At 42.3% G+C, this 27943-nt stretch overlaps 1 protein-coding gene across 1 annotated transcript; it reads left to right on the plus strand.

Moving 5' to 3' along the window:
• Positions 1 to 3274: 3274 nt before the first annotated feature.
• On the plus strand, positions 3275 to 27805 carry LOC136707199 (tyrosine-protein kinase yes-like). Its single transcript, XM_066681141.1, has 12 exons — positions 3275 to 3478; positions 10188 to 10475; positions 10660 to 10759; positions 12875 to 12973; positions 13861 to 13964; positions 14074 to 14223; positions 15760 to 15915; positions 18278 to 18457; positions 19409 to 19485; positions 21081 to 21234; positions 24208 to 24339; positions 25066 to 27805. The coding sequence occupies exons 2-12, from the start codon at positions 10196 to 10198 to the stop codon at positions 25272 to 25274; spliced, it is 1641 nt and encodes a 546-aa protein (XP_066537238.1). The 5' UTR covers positions 3275 to 3478; positions 10188 to 10195; the 3' UTR covers positions 25275 to 27805.
• The last annotated feature ends 138 nt before the right edge of the window (positions 27806 to 27943 follow it).

Below are 27943 nucleotides of genomic sequence, written 5' to 3' on the forward strand. Positions count from 1 at the left end.
TGTGGTGTGTTCTCTCTGTGTCTGCGTGGGATTCCTCCGTGTGACTGTCTGTGAGGAGTGTGGTGTGTTCTCCCTGTGTCCGTGTGGGTTTCCTCCGGGTGACTGTCTGTGAGGAGTGTGGTGTGTTCTCCCTGTGTCTGCGTGGGTTTCCTCCGGGTGACTGTCTGTGAGGAGTGTGGTGTGTTCTCCCTGTGTCTGCGTGGGTTTCCTCCAGGTGCTCCAGTTTCCTCCCACAGTCCAAAAACACACGTTGATAGGTGGATTGGTGACTCAAAAGTGTCCGTAGGTGTGAGTGAATGTGTGAGTGTGTGTGTTGCCCTGTGAAGGACTGGCGCCCCCTCCAGGGTGTATTCCTGCCTTGCGCCCAATGATTCCAGATAGGCTCTGGACCCACTGTGACCCTGAACTGAATAAGCGCTTACAGATAATGAATGAATAATGAATGAATGAATAATCTTGATACATAACTTACTTTTCTTGCATTTCAGATATTATCAAGGACTTTTTTTTTTAATGGTTTATGAATAAATCTCTCTCTCTCTCTCTCTCTCTCTCTCTCTTACCGGTGTTTTTATAGGAGTTTGTTACAACCTTGCTTTAGGCTCATGAACAGCTCCTCCTGGTTCAGAGTAATAATTTGTGATTGCATGTTAAACAATGACTGATCTGCCTGTATGTGTACACTGACTTATTTAATTAAACTCTGTGTATCTTTGCGCTGATCTTATATTAAAGTAGTCTATAAACATGTGAGTGCAATAAAGTTCATGGTGCAATAGTGGGGTCAACAAACTTAAGTATAATATCACTGCTATAATTGAAGAGAAGACTTGGCTCTTTTCCCAGTGTGATCATCAGGGGACTTATTGCTTTAAGAATCTCTCTCTCTCTCTCTCTCTCTCTCCTTTTGATGTACTGTGCTCTGAGTCATCACGCTCTTTTTTCTAAAGGCTTGGCTCGGCTGGAAGTCCAGAGAGTGCTGGTGCTGCGCTACGGACAGAAAGAGGGAAGACGTGAACCTCAATCTTTTAAGATTCCTAAACAGGGCCTTAATGTCCCTTACACACTGACTATGAGAGGCCAGTGCAGGTACCTGCTGTTCAATATTAAATAACTTCATTTGGAAAGTCTTGCAACAACATCATCACACGTGAAGCATCATCAATAATCTTTGACACAAAAATTACTTTTCAACCCTTGAATTAATTACTTCATGCTCCATATAGAGTGTGTCCCTCACATGGAAGTGACAGGATCTTTCATACATCCAGGCCACTAGGGGTCAATATAATGACTCTTCTATGTTGTGAAAAAGAACCATAGGAGACCACAACTCATTGCTGTTTTAAAAATGTGATTCGCAGAACATGAACTGGGAGGATGGTCATTTACAGAGTATTGTGTGCTGGGTGTGTACGACAGTAAGATGGAGCTGAAACAGATTTATGCCAGTGCTCTGTAAAACTTGTCCAACTTGGCAACCATTGCTACGAAAAAATGTGTTTGTGGGTGAAGTATAAATAGGTCAGTGTGAGATTTCCAGGCAGCGCTACAGGCTGGATATGGTGCGCTACACAAAAGGAATGAGCGCTGTCATTTTTTCAGGAAGCAAAACCTTTTCCAAATGTAAGCAGGCAGGAATGTTTGGCAGCTGTCATTGTATCCATTCATTCATTATCTGTAACTGCTTATCCAGTTCAGGGTCGCGGTGAGTCCGGAGCCTACCTGGAATCACTGGGCGCAAGGCAGGAATACACCCTGGAGGGGACTTCAGTCCTTCACAGGGCGACACACACTCACACATTGACTTACACACACACACACACCATTTTTGACTATTTTTGAGTCGCCAGTCCACCTACCAACATGTTTTTGGACTGTGGGAGGAAACCGGAGCACCCGGAGGAAACCCACGCAGACACAGGGAGAACACACCACACTCCTCACAGACAGTCACCCGGAGGAAACCCACGCAGACACAGGGAGAACACACCACACTCCTCACAGACAGTCACCTGAAGGAAACCCACGCAGACACAGAGAGAACACACCACACTCCTCACAGACAGTCACCCGGAGGAAACCCACGCAGACACAGGGAGAACACACCACACTCCTCACAGAAAATATACATAGCTAATTACTAAATCATAATCATGAGAACGTCTCTCATAACTGTGGTTTGTTATCTCACAATTATGACTTGTTATCCCATGCTGCTCAGACTGGCACTGCTAGTAAAACTGTATATAGCACATGGTACTGCACCTATTGGGAAACTGTTTCCACAGGAGTAATGCATTATGTGTATAACACTGTAGTCGTCTAGAGGTTACCCAATAAATAATCAGCACAGGTGTGTGTATAAATATAGATACAACACTGTAGACTTTACATATCAACCAATCTGTAAAGACATTTGAGTCTGAATTTCTCTACAATGCACCATTTTACATCAAACATCAAACCCATTTGAATATCTTTACCATCTCGTGAATGTCACAGAGATATTTCTACATAGACTCAGTGATGTGAATGACTGAAGTGTGATTCTTTCACAGGCAGAAGGCCGAGCTGACACAGGGTGTTATTTACATTCATTTATTTACGTACACATTTGACATGAACTTTGAGTGGATGATTTTACAAGAGGAGAGGGGCATTGGCACAACAGATAATGACACAGCTCCAGGGTCCAGGGGTTGTGGGAGTGACTGGGTGAGTCTGTGAATGTGTGAAATCGTCCACAGGTGTGAGTGTGTGTTGCCCTATAATGCAATGGCCCCCAGTATGCCAAACGATTCTGTGTTGGCTCCAGACACACCGTGACCATTCATTTGAGCACTTTCTTGTGGAGAGTTTTGCCTGCGTGACAAACGCTTCTTTTAAAAGCTCTTAAGACAGTGTAATCTGTTAGAAACAAACGCCCACACACCTCAGGTCAGAGTCTGATAGTACTGCAGTGGTGCAGTAGGGCCTCAAGATGGCGACATGTGATTTGCAGTGGGCTTCGGAGTGGTATTAAATCAGAAACAGTTCTGCCAGCTTGTCTCTGCTATTTGGGCATGACAGCAGCTGTTAGAGGGGGCAGCTGTTTGTGTGTATGTGTGTGTGTATGAGAGAGAGAGGGGGTGGGCAGAATCCGCGGAGATTTACAGCTCTGTCCAGCTGCGCTTCTAACTCAACATCATCCGCCATGTTGTTAAAGGGGGCTGAGGACTTCACTCACTCGCTCTCTCTCTCTCTCGCACACACACACACACACACACACAGACTGGGGCGAGTGTGAGCAGCAGCTGAAGGGTCTGTGAGTCTGTAGTTCTGCTCTAATGTCTGAATATAGGAGACTAACACTTCGGAGACTGGAGTTTTCTGGAGAGAAGGGAAGAGGGAAGATGGAGTAAAATCCTCAGAGAAATGCCCTCGGAGCAGAGTTTACACTGAAGGACGAGGAAAGAAGAGTCGGTGCTTCCCACAGGTCAAACTCGATCACTTTTACTGTATGTGTGTGTGTGAGAGAGAGAGAGGGTGTGGGTGTGAGTGAGAGAGAGAGTTGACCTCCTCACTAACTACGTGTCATTGATTGCTGCTGACTGCGTCACTTTGAAATTACCCAGTATTTTTATCGTAAAGAAATAGTGAAGCGTAAACTCCAGACGTTAGACGAAAGAGAGAGAGAGAGAGAGGGGGGGGGGGGGGGGTAGGATGGAGAGAGGAAGAGAAAAACTAGTAGAGGGGAGAAAGGAAGGGAGACACAAAAATAGAGAGAAAGAGAAGAGTGTGTGTGACTGGGCAAAAAAGGAAAAAAAAAGCCAGTAGAGGCCGAGAGGACAGATGTCTAGCTCCTGTATTTCACTGATGGTGTGAACAGTTATTTCTCAGTTCCTCCAGTTTTTCTAAATTTCATTTTTATTAAATCCAGAGAAGTTTTGAAGGGAATGTTGAATTGCAGAGGAATGTGGTAGTGGTGAGAGGAACCAGAAGCCTGAGTAATGTATGTCTTTAAAAATTAGAGTTGAATTAAGCTGCCTGATACACGAGGCTGTTTTATGTCAGGGTTTAGGGTAGATTTAGACTAAGGTGGACTGAGGTAAATGGGCATTGTAAAGCAACTCAAGGTGGTCCCACAGGAAACATTTAATAACATTTTACAACTAAGGTTCATTAATTCACAACACTTACGGCAATAATAAAGCCTTAATTATGTTAAGGTAATGTCACAATTAATCACTAATAATGAAAATAAAAAAGCGTTACTCATATACAATTAACCAGCATTTTATATAATCCTAGGGTGAACAGATCTGCGATGGTGAAAAAGAGGACACGACTACTGACGTGCAGACTGACCAATTAAATGTTTACAGAGAAGGTTGTCGACCAATAACGGTAGCTCTACAGTCAGACCGTCCAGTCAGAAGATTTTAGGCTACTTCGCCACGCCCCCTTCTCACTCAAGCGAACCAATCGGAGTAGGGGAGGGCGGGACTAGTTTGTGAACGAAAGGCTTCTCGAAAGTTCTATGTAAGCTCTAGAAAAACAAAATCCCGGACGTTTGTGAAATTCCGCCCGGATATTTATTTAAGTCTAAAAAAGAGGACATGTCCGGATAAAAGAGGACGTGTGGTCACCCTAGATAATCCTAATATAGTACTGATTCTTGTTTCTATCATTAATTAATGCTTAAAAGTGACTGTACTTAACCATATAGTAATGTTTATTGCTGTCTTATAACTTATTACTGCCTTAGTACAATTAAATAACGTACCCTTATTGTAAAGTGTCATCAAATGTCTTCCCATTGGTTTGCTACTTATATAGCATTAAAAAAAAAGAATTATGCAAAATCCGACAGGTTTCCTGGTCACTTTTGAATAGTAAATAATATAGTTACAATATTACTTCTAATAATACATTCATTGGAGATGCACCATTTCACATCACACCACTCTGAATGTTGTTTGTCTCTGTCCTAAAGTTCGACCTTGGCAGGAATTTTGAGAAATCTGTGGAATTCCCCTTTGATTCCCCTGTAACTGAGGCAGAGCTGTGTGTGTGTGTGAGAGAGAGAGAGAGAGAGAGAGAGAGAGAGTTAGCAGGCCTGAAAATGGATCATTCTTCGTCCACATCAGAAACATCACAAACCCATGACTGACCACATGGCTTGTCTCAGTGTATGATTTGGATGTGTGTCCGGTCACCACAGCCATTACCCAAAGTTTTTCTCCAGCTTCTGGACCACCATGAGTGCTCCCCCTCCTTGACGTGACTCATTCCACTTTTAAAAACATTGGTATCAGTTTCATTAGAACATTTGTCCTATTTTAAAGCTTAACAATTGACACTTGTAGGTTTTATAATAGTTTACGTAGGCGTTTAGCTTTAAAAAAAAACACTAGGTAAATCCTTTATTTTAAAATTACAGCTTCATTACAGCTGTAATATCGAGAATAGAGTCTCTGTCACTGCTACTCTGGGCTCATCACTGCAGAAAATGCACTAAACATCCCCCTTCCCTCCGCTCTCCCACTTGATTTCAGTGCAGTGCTGTACACGTGAACACTCTGCAACTGTAGGGGGAGCCCAGGAGCAAAAATACCACATTTTAGCCAGTGTTCCTTTAAAAAATGTTGACCTTCAGTAAAGTGTTGATGATTCATTCGTTGGTGAGTTGTATACGTAGATTGGTCAATAATAATATAGGCGTGGTCATGGACTTTTGGGGTGACTTGGGCCAATCTGGACTCTCAGGAATGCGTTATTTGAATTCGCACAACCACAATGAAGTTATGTGCTTTTTTTTAGTTTTTTTATTTAAGAGTAACCCAGTGTTCACATGTGTTTACTTACCATAAAAAAGCACAATGTTAGCTCAGTTCAGCAACACACATATGTGTGTATTTGTGGTGACTTTGTAATGTCTGTGATGGTGAATGAGGTTCCTCAGTTCTCAGCATGGGGTTCTGCCAATCCCTGCTCTTTTTTCCTTGTTCACTCTGCCCTTTTGAGTGTGTAGTAATGAGCACAGTTCATTCAGAAGGATGACGGTGCCTTCTTTGAAACTTGCTTGAATATATTAATAATGATAATAGTAATTGTAATAATAATACTGGACAATAATACACTGAGTGTAGTCTTTAAATATACTGCAGAATACGTTACTGGAAATCTAGGGGGGGGGAAAGAAACATTATTAAAGAACATATATAAGCAAATGCATATAAATGGGTGTGTCCCTCTGACTCTGTATTAGATCACTGATGGGGTTTAATCATATCTTGCTGCTAGTTTGAGGATGTGAGCTGTGGGGTTGCTCCAAACTTTGCTTGTCACAAATGAAGAATACTGAAGAGCGTGGAAGGAAGTACATCCAGCGGGAATCCAAAGGGAGAGAGCATTTTTGCAGCTGTGATGAATCTCTGTTTTGGACGCCATTATGGATAATTCCCTATGGGAGTGTGTGCGTGCATACGTGTGTGTGTGTGTGTGTGTGTGTGATGGATGGGGTTAGAGAGGTCAAATATTTGAATGTTTTTAACTACTTGGATCAGGACGGTGTTTTACAGTTAATGTGATTAAAGGCTGTAAAATGCACATGTGCGTGTGTGAGTTCGTGCAGTTGTAAAAAAACTAGTTCCAGCAAAGCTGGGATAGATTTTCAAATTAAAATAAAATTTTATGTGATTTAGTAAACAAAGAAAACACTACAAAAACACAACTGTGGTTGTCTTGTGCTACATATTTAGTGTAACTAACTGCATGGAAACCTACGTTACCCGCTGTGCATCAGGCTGATTGTGATGTGTCCTAACCTGGCTTCCGTAGTTTTTGGCGTTTTAATGAACAGGATTTGTTGAACTGTTTCTCATTTGTGGATATCCATCCCAGTAGCATTGCAGTGTCTGAGGGATTGAAGGCCATGGACAATCTCACACGGTCCTAAACGTGAGTGAGTAAGAGCGTGAGTGAGTTATAAGCCACGTCTGTGAGCTACATTGTGTCTGAAAGACTGTTCTTCTGGATGTGTTTGAATATGTGTGCATTTGCACATGTCGAGTACACTGCACTAGCCTCAAGCCCTAGCGAACCTTGTGGGTTTCTCTTTGTGTGTGTGTGTGTGTGTGTGTGTGTGTGTGCAGTAGGTCATTTGCTCCGGGCGAAGAGATGATGTAATTAATTAGTTTGTGTTGCTAACTATAGACTGCCGGAAGTCTCTCCAGCATCAGCATCTCTGTGTGGTTTGCTGGAGACTAGAAAGGATCCATTGTGCGGATCATGATTATGTCACACTCCACGTGTTTATTGATTACCCCTTTGTTGCTGAGACCGAAGCTGAGAGGTGTATGTAGCCTATATAAAGATGTTGCTTTAAAATGTACCTGTTTGTTCTCTGGAGAAGTCGCACATGAGCGTAAGCTCGCCGTGCCCAGTGCTAAGCATTGGCTAGAGCCTTATAAATCCCCTTGCATTGGCCTGTGGAGCAGTGGAAGTGAGATTTCTGGAATGAAACAGCTGCATCCAAATACCTTTGGGAAGAGTTGGAGTGGTGTTTGAAATCCAAAACTAATCATCCAACATCAGCACATGACTTCACCAATGTTTATGTGGCTGAATGCCACCAAATCCTCCTAGTTCTGTTCCAATATCTAGGTCAAGCCTTTTTCAAGAGTAGAAGTTATTAAAGGTGAGGTATTCTACCTCTTTTCCACAGGTACAACATCTGTGACATGCTTTAAACGCTTTAAGATCAAACAGCACAGCTGCGCTCTCCCCCGTCTAAACAGCCCGGGTCAAATTGACCGGCTACAGCGCCTGTTCCTTTAAATGAGAATGAGCCACAGCTCAGCTCCAGCGCGAGAGCCCAGGAGTGAAGAGCAAGAGCAGAAGCTCTGGATTTTTGCCATTTTCACTTGGTTCTCTTATTTCTCTGATCTTCTTCTCTCCATATGTAATCAGTACTCTCATTTCTCCATGCTCTGTGTGTCTGTTCTTTGCACACAACAACCGTGACCACTGCCTAAGTACCAGTCAGATGTTTGGACACACCTACACATAAAAGGGTGTTCTATATTTTTTACTGCAGATTTGTTTTTTCGTTTTCTTCTCTGTTTTTGATTCAATTTATAGTTTATTTTTCACTAGATGCAAATCCTCTCTTTGCTTAATCCTCATACAGTCTCCCTCTCTCCCTCTGTGTGTGTGTGTGTGTGTGTGTGTGTGTGTTGCACTCCCCAGAAATGATTAAGATGAAAATGTTGAGTGAAGAGTGTGCCTGGTAAATCAACATCACACTGAAAGATAATATTTCTCTTTGATTCACTATTCACTAATCTGTTTGTGTGTGTGTGTGTGTTATGAAATCTTAAGCTGTCCTTAATGATAAACCCTCATATTCTTTCTTTCTCTCTCTCTCTCTCTCTCTCTCTCTCTCTCTTTCTCTTTCTCTCTCTCTCTTTCTCTCTCTCTTTCTCTCTCTCTTTCTTTCTTTCTCTCTCTCTTTCTTTCTCTCTCTCTCTCTCTCTCTCCCTCTCTCTCTCTCCCTCCAATGAAAGAGTAGTTTCTGATTTCATATCATCAGAGTAAATACTGTGCAGAGCGATAGTTTGAAGGAGTGTATTTGGCGTGCGCTGTAGAGAGGAATGTGAACGATTGCCCAGTCAGACAAGTACCTCTCACGGCTCTTTGGGGACCCTTCGTAATGTGGGTTAACCCTGTGTTCCTTAACATCTCGAAAGCAGTGCACTGAGAGGAACACTACTATCTGCACCTGGTGTAGACATGTCCCATGTCTGTCCACTCTGGCCAGTGACGTGTGTCAGCATCACTGTGTAAATGAAGCCCTATCCAAGTCTTTATTGATGGATGCACTGTGACAGATTCCAAATGTGACAATTGTCTGAAATTGTCAGATCACAATGTGTATCCAGGACATATTTGTCCCCATTCCCACTGTCCACTGTGCTGTCTACCATTTAACGTATGCACCGAGACCCTGATTAATTTTGCAACAGAAGTTTTAAGTGTAAGACATTTCCAAACATAAATAAATATCTGATTTTAGAGTTTTTTAGATTTAAATTTCAGCGAAATAATGATCTTAATGGGTTAAAGTGAGTGATTTACACAGAGCTGAGCTCTGATAGATGTGGAGTTGAGGATTTAAGCTCGGAAAGCTGGCCTCAGACCAGTGGAACGCAATGTGAAGTAGGATGTCTGACATTTTAAGCGCTTTCCTCTGGGTGACTGTCCGTGAAGCCAGTCTCAGTAAATGGCTAAAAAGAAGGGTATGCTAGGCTCTCTCTCTCTCTCTCTCTCTCTCTCTCTCTCTCTCTCTCTCTCTCTCTCTCTTTCTCTCTCTCTCTCTCTCTCTCTCTCTCTCTTTCTCTCTCTCTCTCTCTCTCTCTCTCTCTATTTAAAAACACATAGACCTTATGGCTAACAGCATTACGCTACAAGACTTAGCAAATCAAGTTACAAATTAGTTTCTATGGTAATTAGTAACTATGGTAACTTACAGACAAAGTAAATGTCAGCCGCATACAAACAACAGTTCTTTCCCCTCAAACCTGAAAGACGCAGAGCTTCTGAATGAAAACAAACCAGAGAGAACAGATTTCCCCAGCATTGTAGACCTCTCCTTTAAGATAAAAAGGGATTTCTCAACTTTGTAGTAATGAGATGTGAGTCTACAGTGAGCAGAGTTTAAAGCAGAGTTTTCTGTCATGTGTCAAATCCACATTGATACATCATCAGTGTTAATAGAAGATGTAGAATGTGCACTATGTAGGGAGTATGGAGAGATTTGAGACTGGACCTGATCTGAGTGCTCCCCTTAGTTTAACAGTGTTCAGACTCATTACACTTAGTTGCAGTGTGATGGACTCTATTCCTTTTCTAGGAATGACCTCAGCTCTCTGACAAGCTCCTGTCTGAGTAGTAACCTTCAGCCTTTACATTATCTCTAATGACTGTGTTATTAAACAGCAGCAGCCCTTTACAATGATGATGAATGGAATACTCAAAAATGACTTGGAATTGCATTGACTTCCATTGAAATTTCTGTATATTTGCTGTTTTGGGAGATACATGTTTTTAATTGGACAGCGATGATATGTAACATGTAATGTCTGGAGACCAATATCAAATGTCATGTTGTGTGTGTGTGTGTGTGTGTGTGTGTGTTGCAGGTTTGGCTATGGGCTGTGTACAGAGTAAACAGGATAAAGCTGCACCACAGAAGACTGAGAGTTCCTCGGCTGCAGCTCCGTCTGCTGTTGATACACAGGGACATTATGGACCGGAACCTACACACACACCTCAGAACCAGACCTCACACACCACCACACACAGCACCTCACACACTGTCACACTCACCAGCTCACTCATGCCTTTCGGAGGTACGGCAGACATAACACCTTTCGGAGGAACTTCGTACAATCCATCAGGAAGCAGCACATTTCCCGGGAGTGTTACAGGTGAGACCCATCAACACACACACTATATTCATTCATTCATTCATTGTCTGTAACCCTTATCCAGTTCAGGGTCATGGTGGGTCTGGAGCCTACCCGGAATCATTGGGCACAAGGCAGGAACACACCCTGAATCAGATTCTAGTGTTAGCCTCTCAGCCTGTCTCACCTCTTGTCTTTCTTTAAGGTGGAGTCACTTTTTTTGTCGCACTTTACGACTATGAAGCCAGAACAACAGACGACCTGTCGTTCAAAAAAGGAGAGCGCTTTCAGATCATCAATAACACGTGAGTGTGTAGATTCCATGCTCTTATAGTTCATATATAATATATCATTAATTCTTAACCTATAGTTTGTCCCTACTCTGTTGCATTAAGAGCTGCTGCTGTTCTGGGCAGGCTTTACCGAAGATGCTGGAACATTGTTAGGAGGTTTACACCCCTCTGGCAGATACTTGACCCTGAGCACGGTGATATTGAGGCACATGTGGAGCTGCTCCAGAGAAACCCATTTCATTTCTTGCTTTTCAGTAGTGATTTCTCAAGCTGTGTGTGCACTATTAAAGGTCTGTGTTCATTGGTTTGCAGTGGGTGGACCTTAAAGGCTAAGCACCACTTAATGATCTTCCATGAATATTTCACATTATTGTAGTTACTGACATATATAGGTATGAATTAAAATGAAAATAGCAGCTTAATTTGCTTTAAAACTGACAATTTTATTAAATTGACGGAAAAACCCGAGCTCGCTACGGAAATTCTTGAACGCAACCGTGACGTCACTGGTGGACAACAGCTGAACAACGCCGCGGTGAAACACCGTTATGACTGACTGTTATGACAGTATCTAGCTAAATAACCAACATTATTCATGACAATAGCCTAGCAATAAGCTAAACTCAAATGTAGAGGTACCGTTATTCTTGTAAATGTGATCGAAGTCGAACTCGAATTCATCCGACACTATAAACCTCCGTAATGCAGCTACGTAGCCGAGTATAATCTGAGACACCGAGTTTAGCGAGTCAAGCTAACGTTAACTAACACCAACTAAAACAGGCGAAGTGAGTGTCCTTACCCTGTTTACCTCCATGTTACAGAGGCTCTTGAACACCTTTCGTTGGTGTCCTTACATGCCCATATTGTTGGAAAAGCGCCAGTGAAATGAGCTACAGATATTGGAGTGAGCGGAGGGTCCTTTCCAAAGTGCCCGTTTAAAGTTGACAAATTTAGTTCATTTTCTGGATATTTTGGGATCTTTGGGCCATTTGTTCACAGATGTCCCACTGTACATTGAATGATTGCAGCCAATCATTGGGGGGTGGGGGAGTGGGGCGGTCTTTTAAACCTTATTCCTTGAATTAGTAAGAAATAACATGTTTTCTGACTATCAATAAACACAAGTTAGGAACTCAAACTCCACTGTATTTATTTGTTTGACACTTTCATATAGCTGGTGCTTAGCCTTTAAAGTAGCTGAGTTCACTATACACCTTTGACGTATATAGATTTGAAGTGAGTTTGTCTGATATGTGAAGAATGATGACGAGTGAACAGCTGTTGCCTTGATCACATGGGGGTGAGATTAAGAAGCATAACAACATTTCCATAAATCTTGTTTAACTCTTAAAATCCTAGGGGTCAGTTTATTTCGCACACATAAATATTCCTCACTCTTCGAATTACATAACACATTCATTCTGTAGTATTGTTTTGTATTTACTAAATAATTTCCAGCAATTACAGAAATGATCAGAAACTCACTGCGTAATAAGTTACATTACTTCTAAAACTTCCTCATTGTGAATTCATTGTGAAGGAAAATATGGAGACTGCAGGGTTATTTTTAACATATTTTGTTTCCAAACAAACATTTAATTCAGAATTCTAATTTTATCATTTTAAACAAGGTATTAATTTTAATGATTTTCTTTCCTTTTATAAATCTTTACTATATTTTGTTTTTCAAAGTATCTATATCCATTTATATCCATGGTTTTAGGTATTACAAAAATGTATACAGGGGGTCCTCGACTTACGATGTTGATCCGTTCCTACGTCACGTCGTAAACCGATTTTCGGTGTAAGTCGGAACATACGTACATACTGTACGTAAATAACACACTGTAAGAACTTATCCTATCCTAACACCTATCCTCCTCGGTCCCGAGCCGCGTAACCGTGTATTCTTCCACCGTGCCACGCACACCAAACACGAAGTTCGTGTACGACATTTACGACGCAAAACCACTTAAGTCGAAACAAGGCTTTATACAGTAAATGAGAGATGTGTCGTAACCACGAAACATCGTAACTTGGGACTGATGTAACCCAAGGACCTCCTGTATAAATAAGCTCTGATATGTTCTGATTTCTCACTCTCTCTCTCTCTCTCTGTTGTAGGGAGGGAGACTGGTGGGAGGCGTGTTCTTTAAGCTCAGGTCTTCAGGGCTACATCCCCAGTAATTACGTGGCTCCAGCTGACTCCATTCAGGCGGAAGAGTGAGAGCCTTTTATTCTGTTTTTCTCTTCATGCTTTAAATATTGACCTCGCTGTCCTGTAGCCTCTTTCTGCTGGATCCGAGTGGCCATCCCAGGAGGAGTTAAATCGACTGACAGTTTGCTTTTTTTCCCCTGGTTGGAATCTGGAGGTAGAGGAGTCACGGCATGTGCATGTTCACACTGTGACATCAGAGTATAGTCAGAGCTCTCTGTGGGCTACCATGTCTCCTAATTCTGATGCACAAGGCTTTCTGTATGTTGAAAATTGTATATCAATTTTTTTGAGATTGTATATTGTATATTTTTTTCTCACTCACTTATAGTTCACAATTTTTTTTTCATTCAGATGAAAAGTTATTGTTTATTTGCTAATGTATAAAGGTAAAAAAAAAATTCACAAAAGTGAATATTTTAATTACGTAACTCACTATGTGATAAAATATTTATGCAGTTTATACAAAATATTGTTATTGTTGTACATTTTAAATTTGTTCATTTAAATATTATAATAAAAATGGCCAAACATTAATAACTAATAAATATATTTGAATTTAAATGTAATTAACTATGTAACAGTTGCCCGTTTACGTTATTATTAATTATAATGACAATAAATGCATGTATATGTTTTAAATTTATTACAGTGGTATAGGACAATGACATTTGCCTTAATCAGACTTTTCCGCCAATGATTCTCCTTCACGAAATGACACTGACACCTAGTGACCTGGATGTATCAGAAAATCTCCACTAAATGTATTTTAAATATTGAGGCCCCCTGTTTGGGGACTGAGTCTATGGAGACTAGAGCAAATTATTTTGTGCTAAAAAGGCCGTGTGTATGTATGTATTTATGTGTGTGTGTGTGTGTGTGTGTGTGTGTGTAGGTGGTACTTTGGGAAGATGGGACGTAAAGATGCAGAGAGGCTGCTTCTCCAGCCTGGGATCCAGAGGGGCACATTTCTAATGAGGGAGAGTGAGACGACCAAAGGTAAAGACCGAGGGAAGGAAGGAGGAATGTAGAAAAGTTTTAAAGGTCATGAATCTGATTAAAGGACTAATGTCTGGTCCCCTGTCACCCTCCCTCTCCCCCGGTCCAGGTGCGTTCTCTTTATCTATTCGTGACTATGAGGAGGATAAAGGAGAGAATGTGAAACACTATAAGGTTCGGACGCTGGACAGTGGAGGATATTACATCACCACACGCGCTCAGTTCAGCACCCTCCAAAGCCTCATCAAACACTACACTGGTACATAACTGCTATCATTCACACACATTAATACCTTAGTAAAAAACTTAGTAATAAACAAATGGTGCCACATTTGTAAAGGACATGCATCTGTGGGAGGAGCAGTAGAGCTGAGTGTGTGGGTTGTACCCATGAAAAATTTTTGTTTGATGGATTGGAAGATTGAACTTTGAAGAAACAAGATGTATTGGTAATTTAACAGTTTATTCATTTAACAAACAGGAGCCTCAGTAGCGTGTGGAAGAACCATACACAGCCACAACAGCCTCCACCACCTCCTCCTCACGCTGCTCACCAGCCTGGTCATACACTGCTGTCTGATGGCATCCCGTTCTTCAACCAGCATTTGTTGCGAGTCAGACAATGTGGTTGTGTTGGTCACTCTAGCTGATTACACAAGCTGATCCCACTAATGGGGTTGAGGTCACGAGATGGCAGGCCTTTCCACCCTCTCCACTCCCAAATTCTGGAGGTAGTCTCTGATAAACCCCGCTCTGTGGGGTGAGTGTTGTCATCTTGGAGGATAGAGTTCAGTCCCAGACTGTGGAGATGTGGGATTCACACTGGTTGCAGAATTTCATCTCGATATCTCACTGTATTGATGACAAGCCTCGTTTTTCCAGTGAGGGAGCTGCCGCCCCACACCATCACACAGAAGAAGCAGTTTGGCATTGGCAGAGAGGATTTGGCAAATTTTTCATGGACGCAACCCACACACTCAGCTCTACTGCTCATCCCACAAATGCATGTCCCTTACAAATGTGGCACCATTTAAAAGGGAAATTAACAGGCTCCAACGATATAAGATATATTACCAAGAAGCATTGTTACAACAAAGAAATAATCTACCAAACACAAATGTTCTTACTTTTTGTGCTAACTTTATATAGCACTTTTATTAAAACACTGTGTATACATTTATGCCATATTTTAATTTTGACATAATCTGAAAAAAGGCTTTCTTTTACATTGCAAAAATTACATTCCTGTTCCATTAACATAATAGCAAGTTAAAAAGGTTTTTGTATCTCCTGAAAAAACAATATGTTGTTCCTGTTTTTTTTATATCCCAATATCTATCCCAACAAGAACTGAGACACCCTACCCCTAGTCAAAATAGAGGCGTAGTGCTAAGTTGTAGTGGCAAGGGTTGAAATGGGGTTGATATTTAGCAATCACCAGCACTCTCCTGATGGAAGACAGCTGCACTAAAACACACTTTAATCACTGCTTGTTTTAATAAGTGATAAGTAAGAAATTATAGTTAAATTTAAATTTAAAATTGTAGTAGAAAATACCATTGTTATTGTTGCCAACTGTAGAAACATCAAAGTGTTAAAGCCAGTTGTCAAAATCCGAATGGAATTGAGATCTGAGCCTATTGTTAAAACTATAGAGCTTTACTGAGTATTTCCAGCCTCAGTAGTGGAGGCTACATGAACGTGTCTGAAAGTGTGATACAGTGCAGTGTTATTGTGTCTGAGTTAAAGGTAAGTCTCTCTGATATTCTGTGTGTTTCTTCCCTCTTTCCTGCAGCTCATGCGGATGGTCTGTGTTACAGACTGACAGGCGTGTGTCCCACAGTGCGACCTCACACACAGGGCTTAGCTAAAGACGCCTGGGAGATATCCAGAGACTCGCTCTCTCTGGAGGTTAAACTGGGCCAGGGCTGCTTTGGAGAAGTTTGGATGGGTAAAAACACACATGCAATATATATACACACACACACACACACGAACATACAAAAATGTTAACAGTGCAATCCTACACACATCTGAACATGATATTTACACACGTGATCTACACATTAGTTACATTAACTCTATAATACATTGTATTTATTCATTCATTCGTTCATTATCTGTAAGCGCTTATCCAGTTGAGGGTCGGGGTGGGTCCAGAGCCTACCTGGAATCATTGGGTGCAAGGCGGGAATACACCCTGGAGGAGGCGCCAGTCCTTCACAGGGCAACACACACACTCACACATTCACTCACACACTCACACCTACGGACACTTTTGAGTCACCAATCCACCTACCAACATGTGCTTTTGGACTGTGGGAGGAAACCGGAGCACCCGGAGGAATCCCACACAGACACAGGGAGAACACACTAACTCCTCACAGACAGTCACCCGGAGGAAACCCACGCAGACACAGGGAGAACACACCACACTCCTCACAGACAGTCACCTGGAGGAAACCCACGCAGACACAGAGAGAACACACCACACTCTTCACAGACAGTCACCCGGAGGAAACCCACGCAGACACAGAGAGAACACACCACACTCCTCAAAGACAGACACCCGGAGGAAACCCACGCAGACACAGAGAGAACACACCACACGCCTCACAGACAGACACCCGGAGGAAACCCACGCAGACACAGAGAGAACACACCACACTCCTCATAGACAGTCACCCGGAGGAAACCCACGCAGACACAGAGAGAACACACCACACTCCTCACAGACAGTCACCCAGAGGAAACCCACGCAGACACAGGGAGAACACACCACACTCCTCATAGACAGTCACCCGGAGGAAACCCACGCAGACACAGGGAGAACACACCACACTCCTCACAGACAGTCACCCGGACGAAACCCACACAGACACAGGGAGAACACATCAACTCCTCACAGACAGTCACCCGGAGGAAACCCACGCAGACACAGAGAGAACACACCACACTCCTCATAGACAGTCACCCGGAGGAAACCCACGCAGACACAGGGAGAACACACCACACTCCTCACAGACAGTCACCCGGACGAAACCCACACAGACACAGGGAGAACACATCAACTCCTCACAGACAGTCACCCGGAGGAAACCCACACAGACACAGGGAGAACACACCACACTCCTCACAGACAGTCACCCGGAGGAAACCCACGCAGACACAGAGAGAACACACCACACTCCTCACAGACAGTCACCTGGAGGAAACCCACGCAGACACGGGGAGAACACGCCACACACTTCTCACAGACAGTCACCCGGAGGAAACCCACGCAGACACGGGGAGAACACACCACACTCCTCACAGACAGTCACCCGGCGGAAACCCACGCAGACACGGGGAGAACACACCACACTCCTCACAGACAGTCACCCGGAGGAAACCCACGCAGACACAGAGAGAACACACCACACTCCTCACAGACAGTCACCTGGAGGAAACCCACACAGACACAGGGAAAACACACCAACTCCTCACATCAATTGTATTTATTTGTAGATAAATATTTCCCTACAGTCTCTTTTCAAATCAAGCATATCAGTGGGAGGTTTGCAATAACAGCCTTTTCTCCTCTGAAAAGCCTTTACATTAAACATAGCAGTGAGGAATTGATAGCATTCACACCGGTAACCATCAGTGATGTGCTTCTGAACGATTAGTGTTGGACCACTGTCAATCACAAATGCCAGTCCAGCTCATCCACAATCTATTGGAAGATGCTCCATCACTTCACAGAACATAATGAACATCAATGCTGGGGGGGGGGGGGGGGGTTATACCTCTCTAGCCAATGCGAATGCCAATTGGACATGGTGACTTCTGCTCCAGAGCATCTCTTATCATCGGCATGGCTTTTATTGATTGTACACACTGTATGCACAAAAAGATACTGTTCTCAAAATTCAAATCCGAATGAAATGTTTCCTCTTCTGCTTAAAAACACTAATGTGTTAGGGATGGAAAGTGTGAAACCTTATTAAAATAAATGAGTTACATGTATGAAATATTAAGGTCCAACTTGCTTTTGTTATCGCCAATGAATGCTGTGACTTCTGAAGATACTTTTCAAGCTTTGTGGGAGGATTTTGAATAAAATCATTTCAGATGAATTTCTGAGTGAGGGCATGTATTTCAAAAGATAAATCTGAATTTTTGCTCCATCCATGTGCTCCATGTTCATTTAGATCATATATATTAATGCAACGTTATTATTCATAGTATTCATTTGATCTTTACTTGTTTTGACCATTTTCTTTTGTATTTTGGCCTAAAGGTCATGTGTGTGTTGTGTCTCTTTGCATCAGGCACATGGAAGGGCAGCACTAAAGTAGCGGTAAAGACTCTGAAGCCGGGCACCATGTCTCCAGAAGCTTTCCTTCAGGAAGCTCAGATCATGAAGAAACTCAGACACGACAAACTGGTGCAGCTCTACGCTGTGGTTTCTCAGGAGCCTATTTACATAGTGACGGAGTACATGAGCAAAGGTGTTGTATTTCTCTTGAACACAACCACAAACACACTACCTCCCAGCTCAGAGAGGGAGGGATATATACACCCCTCTATCCCACCCTTGGCATTGGGTGTGGGGATCTTAAGCTGATTTGAAACTGTGTCCACGCACTGCATCAGTATTCCAGCAAGAACATATCTCTTAGACCCTCAGCAGTTAATATATGAAGACCATTTGTATGAACATATTTGTGCTTATCCAGTGTGAAAATTCATTTATCCGACAGTATTTGAATGTGCGGTGCATGCTGAGTAAACCTGCGTGAGCTGGGAGTTCTGTTTCAAATAAGGATCAACCCACAGCAAGGCCTAGATTTAGTGCAGCACTCCTGATACTTTTAATAAAACAAAAGACTCCTATTACTTTCTGAAGGCTGCTGGAACGAGGACACAGAGCGTTTGAACTTATAAAACGGATTGATTATGCATGCATTCATGCTAATAAAGCAGCCCTTTAATGCCAGACTCTTCCCAGGAGATCATTAACAGCGGGAGAGAGCTCTGATAGCCTTAAACAGGCTCGAGTCAGTTCTGAAATGATTTCAAAACTGTGGTAGTGGTCATTTTATGAAGCTTTTCTCTCTTCTTCTGTTATAGACTTTTATTCTCATTAAGTAGAAATTCCAAATACATGCATTTCTACCTGCTGTTATTTTTCACTTAAAGGAACTCTAGGTAGTATTTTTAATTTAAAATTATGGCTTCAAAATCACTGTGATTTTTCAGTGACCTGTAGGAGGGAGAGCAGAGCCTCTGTGCTGGCTGCTCTGCACTCAGTACTGCAGAAACTGCACTATGCAACTGTATGGGGGAGTCCAGAAACAGAATGACAAAATCTTACCTAGTGCTACTTTAAACAATCATCTTTTTTTTTATTTCATTAATTTATTCCTTTTTGATCAGGCTTTTTTATTGTTATATTTCAGGCAGTCTTCTGGATTTTCTCAAAGAAGGGGAGGGGAAACTCTTAAAGCTGCAGCAGCTTGTGGACATGGCAGCACAGGTACAATTAATATTTTCTTCTGTTTATGTGTGGGTTCATGGACGACTACTGACGTGCAGACTGACCAATTAAATGTTTACAGAGAAGGTTATCGACCAATAACGGTAGCTCTACAGTCAGACCGTCCAATCAGAAGATTTTAGGCTACTTCACCACGCCCCCTTCTCACTCAAGCGAACCAATCGGAGTAGGGGAGGGCGGGACTAGTTTTCAGAACAAAACTTCTCGAAGTTCTATGTAAGCTCTAGAAAAACAATATCCCGGACGTTTGCGAAATTCCGCCCGGACATTTTTTTACGTCTAAAAAAGAGGACATGTCCGGGTAAAAGAGGACGTCAGGTCACCCTAGCTTATCCATTTCAGGGTCGCGGTGGGTCCAGAGCCTACCTGGAATCATTGGGCGCAAGGCAGGAATACACCCTGGAGGGGGCGCCAGTCATTCACAGGGCTATTAATATTATGAATACTGTAAAATTAATTAGTATTAATACTGTACCCATCAAAAGTTTGGACACATCTTCTCATTAGTCATTGGTGGAATATGGCTTCTCACTGGACAGAGCTGTGTACCAGCCCCTACCTCTGCACAACCCAAGTTATGGTCTCAAACCATAGCAGTTCGACAAATTAACTCTTGACAAGGCCACAGCTGTTCACTGAAAACCATTCCAGATGACGACCTCATGAAGCTGACTGAGAGAATGGAGAGAGTGAGCAAAACTGTCGTCAAAGCAACAGGGGGCTACTGTGAAGAGTCTAAAGTATAAAACATATTCTGGTTTGTTTAACACTCCTTTGTTTAGTACATAATTCCATATGATCCTTCATAGTTTTAAGGTCTTACACATTCATTTACAACATAGAAAATAATAAATAGTCAAAGAAAAACATCGAATGAGATGATGTCCAAACTTTTGACTGGTCCTGTACAATCACAACATGTGGACAATGGCCCAGAACAAAGGAAACCCTCCCTGAGTGGGTGTGTCCAAACATTTGATGGGTACTGTGTATAAGCATGTAGCTGCTGGAAGTTTTTTGAAAAGTAATTTTAAAAAACATAAAGTTAGAAATCTCTTTTCATATTAACATTAACGTATTAACAGGGTTAGACCACACTGTAGCCATTAGTCCTCTTAAAAAACATTTGGTCTTTGGAGTCTGGATAAGAGCATTCCTTTGATCAGCATCTTTCATTGTGGATTTTAACCTAATTACAATTTCCTTCTCCACATCGTACATCTTTTTTAGGCATTTTAGACTCCTCTACTGCACGTTTCATCATCAGGCCCCTTTCATTTTACAACGTTCTACTAATTATCTGGAAGCTGTGAAGCTGTAGAGTCTAAGGCTTCAGGGAGTTGACCAACCTGAGTGATTTAAGAGGCGTTTTTAATTTCTTCCAGTGGATCTCCAGTGTTTTGATTCTAAGCCATTGAGCCATTGAGCTTAGAATCCGGGGTATTACTGGGGTAATTTGTTCAGTGCTCATTGTCTTGGTGAGTGCTGCATTTGGGAAAAGCAGAGCTGATACATGGATGCATGTGTGTGTGTGTGTGTGTGTGTGTGTGTGTGTGTGTGTGTGTGTTGAGCAGATCTCTGATGGTATGGCATTCATCGAGAGGATGAACTACATTCACAGAGACCTGCGTGCGGCCAACATCCTGGTCACTGACAACACGGTGTGTAAGATCGCTGACTTCGGCCTGGCCAGACTCATCGAGGACAATGAGTACACCGCCAGACAGGGTCAGATAATAATGAATCTGTCTGTTTCCGTCTCTGTCAGAACAGGACTTGTGTCTCCACACACAACTTTTTCATTCATTCATTCATTATCTGTAACCCTTATCCAGTTCATTGTCGCGGTGGGTCCAGAGCCTACCTGGAATCATTGGGCGCAAGACAGGAATACACCCTGGAGAGGGCGCCAGTACTTCACAGGGCAACACAGACACACACACACACATTCACTCACACACTCACACCTATTGACACTTTTGAGTCACCAATCCACCTACCAACGTGTGTTTTTGGACTGTGCGAGGAAACTGGAGTCACCTGGAGGAAACCCACACAGACACAGGGAGAACACACCACACTCCTCACAGAAAGTCACCCGGAGGAAACCCACGCAGACACAGGGAGAACACACCACACTCCTCACAGACAGTCACCCGGAGCGAGTATCGAAACCACAACCTCCAGGCCCCTGGAGCTGTGTGACTGCGACACTACCTGCTGCACCACCGTGCCGTGCTGTAACTTTTACAAGAGAAGGAAAAAGCTATTTAGTGGGTAGTAGTTAAGTAGTTATAATTGTTCTCGTAAGCAACAGAAATTAGAAATCACTTCCCCCCAAAAAGTAGCTGTTTACATGAGTTACCTAGGTTGAAGACTATTCAGAAACAGAAAATTAAATATAAACACTTGTGTTTCCTTTAACATCTGATATGTTTTTGCTGAAAGAGAATTTGCCTTCAGCAGATTTTAAACAGCCTCTGAATTTTTAATATGTAAAAAGCTTTCTTTTTAAGTTGCAGTTTTGCTCCATTTACTTTGACATTTTGCCTCAAAAAATGTCTGTTCTGACAGCAACAATTTCTGTGCTTTCAGTTTTTTTTCTACATTTGTCCCTTTCTTTTTCTGCTCATCTCATTAATACGTTTTCTATTCTATTCATCTTGGGGTTTTCATCTCATCTTTTTACTGACTCATGGATTTATGTGCAGTCGTCTCTGGGGTCCTAGCAGCCAGGTGCTTCACAAGCCAAATTCATATTATATTCAGAGGCTGTGTAAATCCGCTGTGGGCAAAGTCTCTTTTAGCAAAAAGAAATCAGATGTTAAAGAAAACGCACAAGTCCTTGATTATAGTCATTGATCTGCTCCAAATAATCTCCAGGCTGCCAGCCAAAGAGTCTGCAAAGAAATTACACAAAGGCATTTTAACCCCTTTCCACAGTCACCTGTTTTTTCTCTGTTAAAGATGTAATGTGTCACTGATGGTGTGTCTGTGTTTGATATATAATGAATGCGTTCTTAAAAAAAAAAAAAGAAATCTGGAAATTCCTAGAATTGGATGCTGTTGGCTTTAGAAGCTCGTTTTAAAGAGCTAAGCACAGGAATAGGAATATTATATGTTTCCTTATATTCAGAAAAATATCACAGCAAATCAAACAATACAGTAACTTACTCAATACTTATTGTATTGAGTAGCACACAGAAAGCTTGGTTTTACACTGCTGTATTCACTCTGCGCATGCAGCTTGAACTTGCACACACTGTGACTCCTCTGTCAGCAGATTCAACCCAGAGGAAAATGTCTATACAGGGTGTCCTCAACTTACGACACTGATCCGTTCCTACGTCGCGTCGTAAACCGATGTTCGGTGTAAGTCGGAACATACGTACATACTGTACGTAAATAACATACTGTAAGCACTTATCCTATCCTCACACCTATCCTCCTCGGTCCCGAGCCGCGTAACGAGCCGCGCACACCAAACACGAAGTTCACGTTACGACGTTTACGACGCAAAACCACTTAAGACGAAACAAGGCTTTATACAGTAAATGGGAGATGTGTCGTAACCACGAAACATCATAACTCGGGACTGACGTAACCCGAGGACCTCCTGTATTTATTTCAAAGAGGGGTTTGCCACCAGGGGGCCTGCAGACAGAGAATACTACTACAAAAAATAAAGGCATCAATAATGTCTGTGCACAATTGAACATGTCTACAATTGATGCACCTTAAAGTAGATAAATCCATTACATAACATTATGCCACCAACTTAACAATCTTAACGTGAATTGAACTATTAGCTAGGTCCTGATATAGGGAAAAAGTATATCTCTGAAGAGTTAGCATGTTGTCACACTGTCCATTGTGGAGTTAGCTTTAGTGTTAGCTTTAGCTCATTAGCTTAGCTAAATGTGGTAAATAATCTAATTAATTGATATTAGTGCAGTGCAAATCTAGAAGTGCCCCGCAGTAATCCCGCAGTACTGCCTTAAATTTGGCATATTTGGCTGTTCATATTTATTCCCATTGTAGCAGTTAATAAATGCACATCCTGAGTAGCCTAGAACAAGGTACACTCTTAAAAATAAAGGTACTACAAAACATTCTGTGAGCGATGCCATAGAATCGTGTTGGTTTCAACAAAGACACATTTTGCAAAACTTTTAAATGGGTAAATATCTTTAAAAAATATATCTTTTTAAAAAGTTCTTCACAGTCACTTAAACAAACATGGTTCTTTATGGGACCGAAAGTGGTTCTTCGGTGGCACTGATCAAAGAACCCATTGTAGCATCTTTATTTTGAAGGGTGTAGGTGAAACTATTTGGTAGAAGCTCCGTGTGTGAGAGTGAAGCAGGGCTGTGAAAAGGGAGGGGCCAAGTGAAGGATTAATCCAGCTGTTCATGGAGCATTAGTCCAGAGTTGGCACACACAGAACAGCTGTTAAGACACACAGATACACAACACACTCAGCCGTTCCCATACTCTTTATTAGGTCAGTGCTGAAAGATGGTCAGTTTAGTGAGTTCCCAAAGGATGGAAAATGCTTTCAGTGTTTCCAGCCTGGCTCAGCCAATCAGATATTAGTATAGGAATTGTGTTTTTCTTTATATATATATAAATATTATTCGTATGTTAATCTCCTTTCCTATGTTTTATGCTCTGTCTCTTGTCCTGTTTCACACTGCGCAGGGGCTAAGTTCCCGATTAAATGGACTGCTCCAGAGGCTGCACTCTATGGTAGATTCAGTATTAAATCTGATGTGTGGTCTTTTGGTATTCTGCTCACTGAACTCGTCACCAAGGGAAGGGTCCCTTACCCAGGTGAGTGAAGCAGCCGTATATTAAGTAGTGAACATCCCATTTCTGTTTCATTTTGCCTCAGTTAGTAACATAAATATTAAAGGGCTATCTGACTCCTAATATTTCTCTTCTCTCACTGCATTTTTGTCTGTCTCACTCAGTTTTGCTATTTTTTATTTTTTTGTCCTCTCTCTCTCTCTCTCTCTCTCTCTTTCACTCACTCTCTCTCTCTCTCTCTTTCTCTTTCGCGCTCTCTCTCTTTCGCTCGCTCTCTCTCTTTCGCTCGCTCTCTCTCTCTCGCTCTCACTCTCTCGTTCGCTCTCTCTTTCTCTCTCTCTCTCTTTCGCTCTCTCTCTCTCTCTCTCGCTCTCTCTCTTTCTCTCTTTCGCTCTCTCTTTCTCTCTCTCTCTCTCTCTCTCTTTCACTCACTCTCTCTCTCTCTTTCTCTTTCGCGCTCTCTCTCTCTCTTTCGCGCTCTCTCTCTCTTTCGCTCGCTCTCTCTCTCGCTCTCACTCTCTCTTTCGCTCTCTCTCCCTCTCTCTTTCGCTCTCTTTCGCTCTCTCTCCCTCTCTCTTTCGCTCTCTCTCGCTCTCTCTCCCTCTCTCTTTCGCTCTCTCTCGCTCTCTCTCCCTCTCTCTTTCGCTCTCTCTCGCTCTCTCTCTCTCTCTCTTTCGCTCTCTCTCTTTCGCTCTCTCTCTCTCTCTTTCGCTCTCTCTCTCTCTCTCTCTCTCTCTCTCTCTCTCTCAGGTATGGTGAATCGAGAGGTGTTAGAGCAGGTGGATCGTGGGTATCGCATGCCGTGTCCTCCAGCCTGTCCAGCGTCTCTGCACGAGCTGATGCTTCAGTGTTGGAGAAGAGAACCAGATGAGAGACCTACGTTCGACTACATCAAGGGCTTTTTAGAGGACTACTTTACTGCAACCGAGCCACAGTATCAGCCAGAGGAGGAGCTCTAAAACATCCGCATTACACTCAGGCATCTTTCAATTTCATTCTCTATCTGCTGCATCTGTAACCTACTGTTATTTCACCATGTTCCCCTGTGCATACACAGAAGAGAAATCCCACAGACTCCTACAGCAAACTGGCGTTTGTTTCGCAGTAAAATCAAATCGGAAAGTCATTATGGATTGAAGAGTCTAACAGCAGCTGAACTCCATCAGTAAATGTTTCTGCACGTGTTTTAATGAAGGGGTAAAGTATGTTTAGTTTGTTCTTTCAAAGGTGGAACTACTTTTCGAGGTGGAAGAGCTTGTGGTAATAAGTTACCCGAGCTGTGGTACAGTGTGTGTTTCACAAAGACTTGACTGATCATGTTCGGATACCAGAAAACCTTAAGGAAAACAGAAGTTGCCGGGGCTACTTTTTCAGTTTGTTGCTGTAGTGTTTGAAAACAAACTTTTTATCAGGCCAAATGTTTGTAGACACCTGCTCATCCAACAATACATTCTGAAATTAAAAGTATTAACATGGAGTTTGTTGCATTTGCAGCTTCTTCTCTTCTGTGAAGGCTTTAGACAAGATCTTGGAACATTAATGTTGGGACTGATCTGCATTCAGCCACAACTCAGTGAGGTCAGGTACTGCTGTTGGAGAGTTGGGTTTGGAAGATAGACACCACTCTAGCTCAGCTTAAACTGCTCCACTGTCTAAAGCTGGGGCAGTTTATACCCCTCTAGCCAACACTACTGCCCAAAAGCTTCTATTATAACATTCATTCATCATCTGTAAGCGCTTATCCAGTTCAGGGTCGCAATGGGTCCAGAGCCTACCTGGAATCATTGGGCGCAAAGCGGGAATACACCCTGGAGGGGGCGCCAGTCCTTCACAGGGCAACACAGACACACACACATTCACTCACACACTCACACCTATGGTCACTTTTGAGTCGCCATTCCACCGACCAACATGTGCTTTTGGACTGTGGGAGGAAACCGGAGCACCCGGAGGAAACCCACGCAGACACAGGGAGAACACATCACACTCCTCACAGACAGCCACCTGGAAGAAACCCACGCAGACACAGGGAGAATACACCACACTCTTCACAGACAGTCACCCAGAGGAAACCCACGCAGACACAGGGAGAACACACCACACTCCTCACAGACAGTCACCCGGAGGAAACCCACGCAGACACAGGGAGAACACACCACACTCTTCACAGACAGTCACCCAGAGGAAACCCACACAGACACAGGGAGAACACACCACACTCCTCACAGACAGTCACCCGGAGGAAACCCACGCAGACACAGGGAGAACACACCACACTCCTCACCTCAAATTTTCATTTGTATGTACAAGGACATGTGTGGATATTACTGTTTATAGTACGTGATCACACAATGCAGATGTGGCACATTGAGATTATGTTGAAAGATGATGGAAATTTCCTTAAACATGGATTTAATAACCAGCCTGTGAACGATCTGGTTGATACAGAACAATGCACAAGAACGTTAATAAACAACAAGTATCATGTATTGGAACCTGTTTATCCGCTGCTGCACAATGAAGCCACTCAGAAGGAGCATCTTTCTGAGGTGTCAGAGAAGGACTGTGGGAAAACATTTACATCAACAGTTAATGGACATGAAGTGGACTGGTGTAATTCAATTCAGCTGAAAAATAATAAGGGAAGGATTTTTTTTACATGACAACAAAACAGACTCTTTTGGCATATTCCTTTGTATAATACAGACTCCACCCCCACCCCTGTGGACACAGTGCTGGTCACTCGGTCTGCCCAGGGATTTTTATGCATCTCATACTCATCACTGCTATAGATTTCTTGCTTTTCTGCTTCAATTTAAGGTCGTTAACAGAAGTGAAAAATCTGTTGTCTTCTTTGTGTCTGTTGCTTTTATTAAAGACTAAAGGCCCAGGACTTTACCCTCAACCTTAGTCTTCAGTAAGCTTTCATTTTAACCCACAAGTCTCTAAAGACCTCTTTTTCCTCTGTTTTGTGGTTATTTTCAAATTTAATTTAATGAATCAAAGGAAGTGTATGGATTGGCTTGTTCCCAGACCCCAAAAAAGGTAAATAGTGCACTATGTAATTCCTTCAACTGTGGCTTGAAGTTTCTTTATTCAAACAGTGCAGAATACAATATGAGAAAGTATTACGTGTGCACGTGTCCATTCTGTACAGATGAGGCACTGTGTGGGTGTAGAGGTTACCATTTCTCAACTCACATTGTGCACTAAAGGGAGTGTGGAGCCATTTGAGATTCAACCCTAGTCATGTATTTACAGACAACTCTAAAGCATGGCCACAACGCAGAAGAGATTTCATAGATCAAATATAATTATAACAAACTATATATATAAAGGCATAATGGATGTGTTTTGGGTGAACTAGCTACGGCACATGAAGGGTTGATATATTTGGTTTTGATATATAGGCCTAATATTCTTTGTGAAATCATGAATTGTGATTAAGATCTTTTATTGTATACATTTGTGGAAACCCCCTAAACTGTAAACAAATGAATGTATATCTTGTATATCTTTGAAAGATACAATATTTTAAAATAAAATCTGTGTAGATATGTAATTGAAGGCTTCAAGGTGTACAGATAAAGGCTAAAGAAAAAAACAGACTATGAAACATAGAGAAATG

Source organism: Hoplias malabaricus, chromosome 9 (assembly GCF_029633855.1).
Source record: "Hoplias malabaricus isolate fHopMal1 chromosome 9, fHopMal1.hap1, whole genome shotgun sequence".
NCBI lineage: Eukaryota > Metazoa > Chordata > Actinopteri > Characiformes > Erythrinidae > Hoplias > Hoplias malabaricus.